The 12,524-nt window shown below is 42.3% G+C and overlaps 1 protein-coding gene across 12 annotated transcripts in view; it reads right to left on the bottom strand.

Moving 5' to 3' along the window:
* The window catches only part of LOC122779225 (neurexin-2-like), an 84,382-nt gene that overhangs the window by 31,954 nt on the left and 39,904 nt on the right, over positions 1-12,524 (bottom strand). For 8 of the 12 annotated variants that reach the window (XM_044041386.1, XM_044041384.1, XM_044041385.1 and 5 more), the window contains 8 exons: positions 11,761-12,144; positions 10,841-11,044; positions 8,640-8,666; positions 5,630-5,749; positions 5,157-5,538; positions 4,493-4,683; positions 4,107-4,280; positions 3,093-3,212 (listed from right to left, as the gene is read on the bottom strand). In XM_044041386.1, the coding sequence (XP_043897321.1) occupies positions 3,093-3,212; positions 4,107-4,280; positions 4,493-4,683; positions 5,157-5,538; positions 5,630-5,749; positions 8,640-8,666; positions 10,841-11,044; positions 11,761-12,144 (1,602 nt within the window). The remainder of the gene's footprint in view (positions 1-3,092; positions 3,213-4,106; positions 4,281-4,492; positions 4,684-5,156; positions 5,539-5,629; positions 5,750-8,639; positions 8,667-10,840; positions 11,045-11,760; positions 12,145-12,524) is intronic. The other 4 variants (XM_044041392.1, XM_044041391.1, XM_044041383.1 and 1 more) reach the window with 1 other exon arrangement.

The raw sequence follows: 12,524 nt of genomic DNA, 5'->3' as shown, positions 1-12,524 counted from the left end.
AGTCTCTACATATTGATAACACATTAATAGTCATTTGTACGTCAGATTAAACCTCTGAAATCACGTCTGCCTGATCCCAGCTTGTCCAAATACAATCCACAGACTTTATAAAGTCCAGTGGTAAGAGGTTAAAGTGTGTTTGGGGTCAAGTCACCGCGTTATGAACTGTGATATGTTTTCTTGAGCCTCGGTCCCAGGGCACGAGATTAAGTCTGAACCCTTATCCTGGATTATCCTCCTGACCTTTGGGACACGCTCCTAATCCTGGACGGCTTCACCTGACGTGAAGGTCAAGAGAAAAAAAGTGCTTGTTTTACGTTTGGTTATATATTAAAGTTTATTTTAGAACACTTTCTCATGTGTGTCACGGAATAGAGAAATTTAAACTCAAGGTTGCATTTACAGTATATCACATCCATCCATTCATCTGCTTTATCCTCCATCTACTACGCATGAAGTTTATATAAAGCCTCTGCTTAAGAAGCTTAGACATCACATGTTAAATATAACTTCTGCAAACCTTAGCCAGCTCCAAGAGAGTCAGAGAGTCTGAGTCTGAGAGACAGAGTCTGAGAGACAGAGTCAGAGAGACAGAGTCAGAGAGACAGAGTCAGAGAGACAGAGTCAGAGAGACAGAGTCTGAGAGTCAGAGTCTGAGAGACTGAGTCTGAGAGACTGAGTCTGAGAGACTGAGTCTGAGAGACTGAGTCTGAGAGACTGAGTCTGAGAGACTGAGTCAGAGAATCGGAGAATCAGGAGTTGAGAGTCAGAGTCTGAGAGTCAGAGCCAGAGTCTGAGAGTCAGAGAATCAGAGTCTGAGAGTCAGAGTCTGAGAGTCAGAGTCTGAGAGACTGAGTCAGAGAATCAGAGTCAGAGTCTGAGAGTCAGAGTCTGAGAGTCTGAGTCAGAGAATCAGAGTCAGAGTCTGAGAGTCAGAGTCTGAGAGTCTGAGTCAGAGAATCAGAGTCAGAGTCTGAGAGTCAGAGTCTGAGAGTCTGAGTCTGAGAGTCAGAGTCTGACCTCCTGCCTTTGTTATGTGGGAAAGAAACAATTCATGGGATATGTTCACTCCTATATATAATGACATGTCAGTAGAACATCACTCTCTCACACACGCACACACATTTACACACACACACGCACGCACGCACACGTGCATGTGCCATAACAATCATGAGGTTAACTGATAATTAAACTGTCCATATGTTTACAGACAGAGCATCATCATCATCATCATCATCATCATCATCATGTGTCGGTGACTTTGGTGATGAAATGGTGACCTTGAGGTAAATTAGCACAGATGTCTGTAGCATACTTGCTAAATTGCAGCAGTTTAACAAGCGTCTACATTTGAATGAGCTGATCATGTGAACGATCAAACACCAGTAAAGCAGCACTTTTCATTTCTACACTAACTACAGACTACAGAAGAAGAAGAAGAAGAAGAAGAAGAAGGTGGATTAGGTGAACTATAAGCAGCAGCAGACCATTACCATGTCTATACATGTGTATTTTCACAGCATTATCACCACATTTCCACTTTGATGATGATGCTAATGTGAAGCATGAGGCTTATTTTTGATGTATTGGTTTGACCTTTGATCTCACACAATGTCGTTTAGCGCCCACTGGATCAAGAGTTCTCCCAGTGTAATTACACTGCAGGAGGCCAGTGTGCTAAAGCAGTGACTTTGCAGAACATTTGTCCATTTCAGGAGTGTTTACAGTAAAGGCAAGAAAATAGAAAATCCCCTCATGAACTCTACAACTGTTAATAGCTTTGGTGATTAATGACTGTGATACATGTGTGTTGGATTTCCTTCACACAGCTGCATGTGATGTTGCTGTAAATGCATTCATGTCTTTGTCACATGCGATAAAATAAAGAAAAACTCTTGTAAAAGAAAGGTCTGGCCTCAGGCAGCCATTTGAAATTCTGTGGAGTGCATCCCACGATTTGCCAAGATTTTTATTTTCTGTGTTCTGGGTTTTCTAGAGGCGGGTCTAACACAATGATGTCATATTAATACAATGATGTCATATTAATACAATGATGTCATATTAATATGATGATGTCAGAGAAGCGACAGGAGGCTGCTGAAGTTCTCCAGACGACAAACAACCATTTGGTGTGAAGAAGATTTGATGTGTTCTACTGGAACAATCATCAAAACCAACATACTGAGCTCTCACGTTATATTCCTGACACTAAAAATGTGCTGGAGTTCTTATTTTTAAACGGACTCACTTATAATTTGGATTTTCCTTTTGCATCGTCTGTGAATAACTGGGCCAGATCAGCGCTCAGCAGCATCACTATCTTCTTCTTCTTCTTCTTCCTCTCAGTGTTGCAGTGTTGTATACACTCAATCCTGGGAGTTGCAGGTTGAACAGTGCAGACTAAAGAATGAACTATTGATTTCCAGGTTAGATGTGTGTGTGTGTGTGTGTGTGTGTCAGCAGCAGCAGGAGCAAAAAGTCGTCCACACACAACAAAGACGTTTGTTTACTTTTTCGCGAGAAATTCACTATGAATAATTAGACTGCGACTGAAAGTGGAATGAAAATGATAAGTAAATGCTTTGTGAGATTGGGTCTCTCTAAAATAACAACATTAGTGTTATCAGCAGATGATCCTAAAATCAATGATTACCACTAAGGCACAATTGTTGCAGTTACTCTAAATGACTCTGAAGCAACCAGCTTCATGTTAATCTCTGGCTATTATCAGTATGAAAAGAGTCTTCTTTCCTATCTGTGTGTCCATTATTTATCAAAGTGTTTAAAAATGTGTCATAAAAACATTATAAATAACTATTTCAACAGTAACATTGACACTGAGACGTCCGTGTTTTATAATTAAATGCATAAGAAAGTCTCCAGATTATTTAAATGTTTTCCTTCACTCTTCTACAACACAAAGCACACACTCTTTGTTTCAGGAGTAATAATAGTTGTGACTGTGTCACTGGCAGAACATGCAGTAAATAATGAGTCTGACTTCCTGTTCCTCAGTGAATTCATGTTAATGTACATCTCTAAATAGTGACGAATCGCCAGTATGTGCATTATAATAGACTTGGACTCACGGTCATTGCAGAACGGTCCTCCGTACGTGGTCATGGTGCAGTCACAGGAGAAGCCCTCCCACAGCTGCAGACACACTCCCTGGTGATGGCAGGATTCCTCTGTGCAGGTGGTGCTGGGACCTGCAGGAAACCACCGGAGAGTCACAAACGTCAATCTTTATCTTCAGTCAACTGGTCATTCTGCAACACGAGACTGAAAGAAAGAGCTGCTGTGTGAACGAGTGAACGGACAATCTGCAGTGGAAACTTACAGACCATAATAAAACATCATTTTTGTGAATGTGATTGAGCTGAAAGTGCGTCATCGCTTCAAAATACAAATGGTTGCTTTGTTTTTCTACAGCAGCCCAGAGAGGACAAACAGACTGACCTGTCACCATTAAAACTTTAACTCACTTTGAAGATGCTTTTACTTTCAGTGACAAATGACACATCAGCTCGTTCATATTACAGGAGGAGACTAAATGACCTTCAGAAGGTCGAGACTGTCCTCCAATAAAACGTACATATAGGTCGTATGCAGGAATTACGTTTTCAGAACCAGCGCCCCCTAGTGGTTGTATACATAACAGCAACCACTTCCGCCTTAGACGCCGTATCTGGTGGCAGTCGGCTCAGTAGCGAGAGCGCTGCGCCGGAGCGCGGTCGACTATAACTAACTATAACTACTTTACCAGCTTTTTAATATTGTTTTTTATTTTTACTACCTAACCCTGTCTTTTTTGCCCTAACCCTCAGTAACATCCGTGCACATTCGAGTTGGAAAATACTAGTAAAAACATACCTTTACGTCGCATTCAGGGGTTTGACACAAAAAACCACCCCCAGTCACGTTGTATATGTACGTTTCAGTTGGAGGACAGGTTGCTTTAGTCAGTTAGACTTTATTTAGCCCGAGCAGAACCTTCTGTTCTACAACTCAACAAAAACATCTGGATTTAGTTTTGACCGCACAATGAAATGATGGATCAGAGTGTAAGCACAACATTTAGTAAACATTTGTTTCTTTCTCACCTCCACAGCCACGCTCCACCTCCCCCACCTTGTAGAGGGCATCTGCTAGCAGGTCAGGGAGTCTTCCATTCAAGTCTACAGAGGCCAGACAGCCTTTGTATCCTTCCCGGGAGGCGATTAACCTCGGCAGGCTGCTGTACATGCTCTTCCCAAGACCACCGACGTACAGCTCCCCTGTGACAGACAGCAGCTTTCAATGGCAGTGACCGGGCTAACAGTGTTGTTTTACATGCATTCATGCATTCATGCATTCATTCATTCATTCATTCAGACACTCGGCAGTGTTACTGTGTCAGGTTTCCCTCTGTGGTTACTAAGTATCCTCTTATGCACAGTGAAATGACTGAAATCTGCAGGCTCAGCATAAAGGTCATAGTTCACAGTACCTTTTAAATCCAGGTTGCGGGCTCCGTTGGTGTGTTGGGTGACAGTGCGGGAGTCGATCTTCAGGATGTGCATGTTGTTGCTGTCCCTCGAGATCACCACGCTGTGCCACTGGTTGTCATTCAGTGGTTTGTCAGAGTTTCCCTTCATGAGGGACGGCCCATTGCCCAGGTCAAAGACATAGTGAATGTACCTGAGGGGGGAGGGGAGAATGATGGTAACATATGAATCACATGATGAATAATTCAAAGTCATCATCTGTTATTGTGATTATAGATAAACAGAGATTTTGAAGAACGGTTCAAATAGACAGCAAATATAAATATATAACTTTACAAAGAGCAACAAGTGTTTGTTTTTAAGCTTAAATATCCTCCAAGAATGTAATATTAGATTTGAGAGTGCGCGTGTCAAAGTCAAACACAGACAGAAACAGCTGCTACATTTCACAGATTGACTGGAAACAATGACACAAGTGTTGGAAGTCATGTGTGTGATGTGTGTTGTGTGTGTGTGTGTGATGTGTGTTGGAGCGTCTGCTAATGTGTGAGACCGTGTTCCTGCTTTGTCTGCACAGTTGTGTTGTGTTGTGTTGTGTTTGGACAGCATTTGACTACATTCTGCACTGTGTGACAAAAACTATTCTATTCCATTTCCTCCGCCCACCCTTTGACAAGCTCCACCACGATGAAGTCGCTGCCGTCCCCGGTGTTGTAAAGCACCAGGCCGTCAGGACTGCTGGTCTTGAACTGGAAGAAAAGGTGCATGGAGGCGTAGGCCTGCAAGGTGGAGAAGGCCAAGTAGCTGGTCTGGGTTACAAAAGTAACAGGATTGGCCACGATGTGCCTCATGCCGAAGCGAGCGTTCAACTCGCAGTAGGAGATGTCTCCATTCTTGCACTGGTCCAGATACAGCATCCCGTTGAACGACAGAGATTGCAAATGGCCGATGAAGTTGGACGGCACCACGGAGATGAAGCGCCGCTCCGTCATGATTCCTGTCTCAATGTTGTTGAACTCCAGGCGGGTGTGGGCACCGGTCATGTGACCTATGGAGCATAAACATGCAGCTTCACTTGCAAATATCTTTGACCATCTGTCTATAATGTGTCGGTGCCACAGCTCCACCATCATCAGCACCTTCCACGGTCACGTTGTCCACGGAGAGCTGCAGGTTCTTCCCACGTCGCACCACCTTCACAGAGTGCCACTCATTGTCATTCAGCTTCTCGCCGATCACGAGAATCTCTGGTCCTTTGCCTACGACGTGAAAAAGCACCGAGTGACAACCGGACCAAATCAGCTCATTACACACACACACACACACACACACACACACACACAGAAGAAATGAGAGACTACTAAATTACAATAACAGCTCCTCAGAAAAGGTAAAAAGGTAAAAAGGTAAAAGGGTTTTGTCTGTATACTTGTCGTTACAGTGGCACGTTCATGGATGTGTGTTAGTATCTCAAACACGCAGCCTCAGTTCACTCAGCATTTCTGCACGATCCTTGGCATTTTTCGCTCGTTTGAAAATAGGTCACAGTGCAGAGCGTTGCCACGGCTGCACCGTCGCCCCGAATCAGTGCCCGTGCAACAGGGGCGACACGGCAGTTCAAAGGAGTTCTGACATCGCTTGGGAAACTAATTGGCCATGCCTAAGCTGACTTTGCCTTTAGGGGTTTGTCTGTCTAATTGAGCTCAGGGTGCAGGAGAATTACAGGGGACGTACAGAGGGCAATAAATGGAAAGCATTCCCAACACTTCACTGTTTCGTCCTGAGGGAAATAAGAGTGTGTCTGGAGGCTTTGTCCGGAGCTGCAGAGTTTCTTTACAGAGCGCTGCATGACACCACCATCCACCTGCTGAATATCGACTGTGCAAACCAGACAGATCGATCACATCAAATCCTGCTGCCTCTGCATCTGATGGATTTACTTTGATGATGAAAAGCAAAGCACTCGCTGGAATCATGTCCAACATTACAACACAAACGTTAACCTTGTAAACCTCCATCATGAAAAGACAGACAGGACTTACAGGGACGCTGCCTCTGCTGAGGACTCTCTGCTCTCTCTGCTCCTCTCTCTAAAGTGAAGGATTTTCTTGTCTTTTATTACCAGTATATTTACACATATTGCTCACATTTAAATCTATTTCCAGGTGTTGTGGGGTTCAGTGAAAGTCATGAAAGGCTTCATGTGTCTCCTGAGCACAGTCGGTGATAAATCACAGTTTGTGATGTCACTCGAGTCAACGTGGGATTAACGGTGAAAACTATCACTGTGGAAAAGATAAGCACATTCTGTAGAGGTGGACGTATTAATAAAGCAGCTACACTTGGTCATTTAGCATTTAATGAATTGTTATATATATATTTTTACTGGAAACATTCTGGTTCTCATCACGTTATGAAAAAAGCATTAAAAACAGAAAACTGAGACTTCCTGAGGCTCAAGGCTAAATGCACCACCTGCACCATCAGCAGTGGAGATCATGTAGACATTTACAGGCCTTAATGTCAAGTCTTTGATTTAAAATGGTGATAATTCAGTCTCTCAAGAGTAAATACAGACGTGTTCATACGTGTAATAAAATAAGTGTAGTGGAGAATCTCCATCGTATTCACCCTGAATATAAACCCAGTGAAAGTCCTTCTCGTCACCAGTTTAACATCCAAACACGCCACAGATTCTGACTTCATCATTAGTCAGTTTTCCAGAGCAAATGTTTGCAGTATACCATTATTTCCCAGAATCCAAAGAATGACTGAACATCACTGCAGCAGCATGCATTCATTCATTCATCCATTCATCCATTCATTCCTCCCACCCACAGAGGATTGAGCAGCTGCCACAGATCAGCTCTGATTCCCACACAAATCACAGGGAAATCTCACCTGACAATTCAGAATCCTTCATCCTGTTGATGATTGTCATTGTTTTTTAATGATAAATTCAGGAATTGAAATGTTCTGTACAGTCAACTTCAGAGTAACTGTGTTACATGAATGATGAGGATTGTTTGTGACACAGTTAACGTTCTGTGTGGACAGAGCATGACGGTATTATGACGCCATCTGCTGGTGAAAAGGTTGCTCAGGTTTCCAACAAACAGCTAAAGACATAAGAAAATAGATTTATTTAAAGTATCTGCATATTCTAATATTCTATTGTTATTTTTAGACTGACTTAAACATGGCTATAAAACAGCAGGTGGTTCTCTCACTCACTCACTCACTCACTCACACACTCACACACTCACACACTTACCTTGATTATTGTCCATTCAGTATAAAAACAGTTGTTTAGACTTCAGTTGTAAATCTGATTTCAGGTTTGATTTCTTGTCAATGAAATCTGACAACATTGCTGTGCAGACTGTGGGTTATTGATGTGTACAATAACAGCAGAGATAATAAATACAATCTAATCTTTTGGTTTTACTTTAGAGAGTCTATGGATTCATTTATTCAGCAGCACTTGATGATAGTTCATGATTCTGATCTCAGGCTCTTCTGTGTCACAAGGCAAACTCAAATAGACAATCTGCATCATAAACGCCAACATCATCGCTCTGCACCCTGAAGAACCAGGGGATCAGAAAATCTATGGCGTTAATGCAGAGAAGGATCTGCCTGTGGCTTTCATCTACCTTTTCATCAATCCAATTATGTTCCCTCATTTAAATTCATGAAAGTGGATTTGATGGATGCTCTGGGCTCTGCTGTCATGAGTGTTGACATTTTATACATGAACGCAGCTCAGTTTGCATCGGATCATTTGCTGTTCTCTCGCTGGTTTGGTAGCAGACAGCATGGTCTCACACTTAACTATTGATCAGTTATCAGGTTAACCTTTAAACTAATCTCATCGCTGCCACTGCAGTGTGATTAAGCACTCAGAAAATCCATTTTCTTTCTCTAAACTGAGACCAATCACAGCTGCTGAAGATTATCTTCAGTGACGGAGCAACATTTCATCCCATCATCACATATGTATTTATATTCCTGGTTTATCTTTGTAACGAGGCTTAAGAGCAGCGACAGGAAACAAGGAATCAATGAATCACACAAGGGAGAAGGGATTAAAGCACAGAGCATGTTCTCTACATCATGTTACAGTAAATAATTATAGGAGACACTTACTGAGATTACAGTCTATCCTGATACAATCTGGTGAGAGAGAGAGTGAGATGGTGAGATTAAAAGAAAAAAAGAATATTTCACATCCTTCAAAGGTACATTCTGCAGACAGTTCAGTGCTTTTCAGAGCCCACTATCCGGGGACAGCCTCGAGAGTCCAAACTGCCACTTTCCCTCCCTGTGGTGAACATGTGTGTGTGTGTGTGTGTGTGTGTCTGCTGCGAGGACAACACACCACATCAAAGTAACAATCAATGAGAGCTTTGACTGTTAATGTCGAGGTATCGACGCGGCACTGATGGTTTCACTGATGTGTGGAAAATAACAACCTGTGCTAGATCAGAACATCTAGTGTGGTGGCAATAATGAGTAATTATTTAAATAAAATAAACATTTAAAATGGAATAAAAACGGACCGATGTGAGTGGCTACTGAGCAACACAGCTGCTTATGCCACTTACTCTGGAATCAAGTCCAATTTACAACAAATGACTCGTTTGACTTGAGTTTTGGGGACAGATTATAATATTCTAGTGTGATTTGTCTGCTTGCATCGAGACATGCTGCAAACGTTACAGTGGTTTCATTTCACCAAGTGTTTGATTTGTTAAGTGTGATATGTTTAAAGAATTCCATCCATCTCTGCTTAAACAAGGCAGTCTCTTTACTGTGCAGACCAGACAGTCATCAATTCTCCAAGTTAAATCAGGAGGAAAAGGGCAATTTGCACAACCTGCAGCCACAATCAACCTTACACCATGAAAGGAACGACAACCTAACATTTCCTCCTAATGGCTTCTGTCAGAAATATTTAAAAAGGATTCATCCACTCATCATTTCCATTTTCTGAATACTAAAACCAATTTATCCAACTCTCTCTCGCTATATATTTATATATGTATATACATATATAAATATATATATATATATACACACACACACACACACATATATATATACACACATATGTATATATACATATACATATGTACATGTACACACTCTGGTGTAAGTCATGTGGCCGAGGGGTGCTCTCAAGCTGTCAACCATCACAGAGCAGTGGATACAGACAGCCAGAGACCAGTGTGTGTGTGTGTGTGTGTGTGTGTGTGTGTGTGTGTGTGTGTGTGTGTGTGAGGAGAGAACACTACCATGGTGTCTATCTGCTAATATCTCAACATAATGATGGATGTGGTCTCTGACTGCCTTCTCCTTGAACTGCAGACAAGCCATTGAAGGGCTGAAAGAGCCGAGACAGTCAGATGGGACCTGACCACGGAATGAACTGAGAGAGAGAGAGAGAGAGAGAGAGAGAGAGAGAGACTGAATATACACACACACACCTACAGTTACTCAAAAAACTAACACTGGTCTTTATAGATTATTCTGTGTTTGTGATTCAAGCTGACGTCACGTCCTCGTCGTCTTTGTAAAACATTTGTTTCTGGAAAACTAAAAGGTATTCAGGGGCTATATTGACTTTTAAATCTTACGGAAACACTTTTGATTGTCCTAAATGATCATTTATTCCAAAGACACTAACATTGTATGTATATATATATATATATATATATATATATATATACACAATAGAATGATGATGTAAAGGAGGGTTGACTCCTCCCTCCCTCATCTTACAGTTAAAAACCTGAGTGCATTGGTTTTTCTTCACAGGAGAGTTTGATGTTATGGATCTAACCATATTTTGGGGGTTTGGGCAGTTGCCAAGCAACCAGTGCACACTGAGTCGTTTACTACATAATGGACAAGAAATAGTCAGACATTGTGTGCGGCTTTAGATTTGATGTGAATCTGGTATGGATTTAATTTTTGAACTCACAGACAGAATAAGTCTGTCATTCACAAATGAGTTTCACCATTCAAATCACTTCTCTCTGTCTTATTGATATGTTATAAAGTTTCATTTGTATTTTTCTACATTAAACAAAAGCATCAACTAAACGACACAAACACTGGACACGTTTTTAAAAAGTGAAGCTGGTAAAATGAACATTAAGAAAATAAGTCTATATTATGAAGGTATTTCATTTTGAATCTAAAATAAAGTTAAACAAAACTGAGGTAAGTGCACCTCTTTTTTTAAGCAACTGTAGATGTTGTATATGAAGATGAGAAGGAATGAGAGAGTCAGAGACAAAAGCTAATATCATGAGAAGTAGGACAATCAGCAGCAGCAGCATTACCAAGGTTCACCGTGAGCTTCACTCGACCTCCGTCCAGCTCCAAACGCAGCGTGTCTGCTGACTGCTGCGAGGTGGTGGCCATCAGCAGCCCAAAGGCCCTCTGGGACATGAAGCGCAGGGACACGTCCTCGGCCTCAGTGTGCAGCGTCCGTGGCAGCAGCACCTTCAGATACATGCTGCCGTCATAGCTCACGGCCGTGGCCTCTGTGCAGAGAAAAGCAGGAAGACTGTTTGAGCTTATCGCAGGTACACCATCGCATCATTTTAGATTGCAGTTTTCATCAGTCGCAGCAGATGGCAGAAACAGCCTGAAGCAAATGAAGACAGTGGAAAGATTGCAGCAGCAATCAAATTTCCCCAGGATTTATACTCATCATAGTGCAACACAAGAGGGATTTTCATATATCCCTCATGCCATTAGCTGCCAATAGAGCTGCATAATTTGGCCTGTGTGTGTGTGTGTGTGTGTGTGTGTGAGAGAGAAAACCATCTGCATAGTAAATGCTGTGCGAGGCGTCACAGTAACGACACGACGCGCGTCTTCAATGTTAAACTATTACATGACATCGTCTCTGACCGTGCTCTGTAAACATCCCTTTCATCTATTCATCATTTCAATTATGCAGCGTATGACGTTTGTATCGCACTGCAGCTGTTTGTCACTTTAATGACATCCACCATGTTCATCAATACTAACTGACCAGTGTCTGTTTTATGATGGAATCAAATTTAAATTGATAACATTAACCATCTTTGTAGAAGCTAAGACAACTGTCACCGCATCCTCGTTTCTTATTTATCCATTATATTATATGTTTATTATTATTATTATTACTGCTGTTGTTGTTTGTCCTTATTTAAGCTCTATGGACATGTTTGTTTGCTGTAATGTAAATATCATCTTCAACAGGAACTCTCACCCTTGTCACAGCTGAGACCCAGGAAGCCGGTACCATTGCAGTAGCAAATGTGGCGGTTCCATCCTTCTCTGCAATGTCCACCATTGGCACACGTGTCCTTGGCACATCGAGTGTGAGTCTCTCTTGTGCAGAAGCTGCTGACACCTGTGGCGCTCTGAACCTCCGCCAGCCTCCACAGGTTACGGCTCTGCCCGTCAATGAAGAGGTCCCTCACACAGCCCACGTAGCCAAGGCCGAGGGAGGCTGTCCAGACCTCAGGGGGGAGCATGAGGGCCTGGCGATCCTCAGGTAAACCTCCCAGATACATGTCTCCATCGAGATCAAGGATCTCACTGCCTTCATTAGCAGAGAAGGGGATGCTCTGGCTGTTCACGGAGAGAAAGCCTGCAGGGGAAAGCATTAGCAGTGACTCAACTTGGACAGACAGAAAATGAAGACAGGTGTGTGTGGGCTGTCGGAAGTGGAAAGTGAGAACAAACTGTGAAATTCAGGAAGTGGGCACTGGCCTCGACTCCGTCCAGAAAAAGAAAAGAGTGCTGCCAGTGTTTAAGAAGTCTACAATCTACAGAAGCTACGACTAAAAGCTGCTCTGGTAGAAATGAGGGATTGAAAGAGAAAGAGTGAGTGTCATATTACACAGCTTGAGAGAAATGTATTTATAGAAATGTGAAGGAGGCATTAGGAAGGATTGGGAGTTCTTTTTCTTTTCATTTGAGGTGTGTCACTGTATAATTGGCCACTTGTGAAATAGGTTAGCACAGATT

This window comes from Solea senegalensis, linkage group LG13, assembly GCF_019176455.1.
Source record: "Solea senegalensis isolate Sse05_10M linkage group LG13, IFAPA_SoseM_1, whole genome shotgun sequence".
NCBI lineage: Eukaryota > Metazoa > Chordata > Actinopteri > Pleuronectiformes > Soleidae > Solea > Solea senegalensis.
Note: the sequence above shows the minus strand (reverse complement) of the source record. Positions and strands in the feature narration are given on the sequence as shown.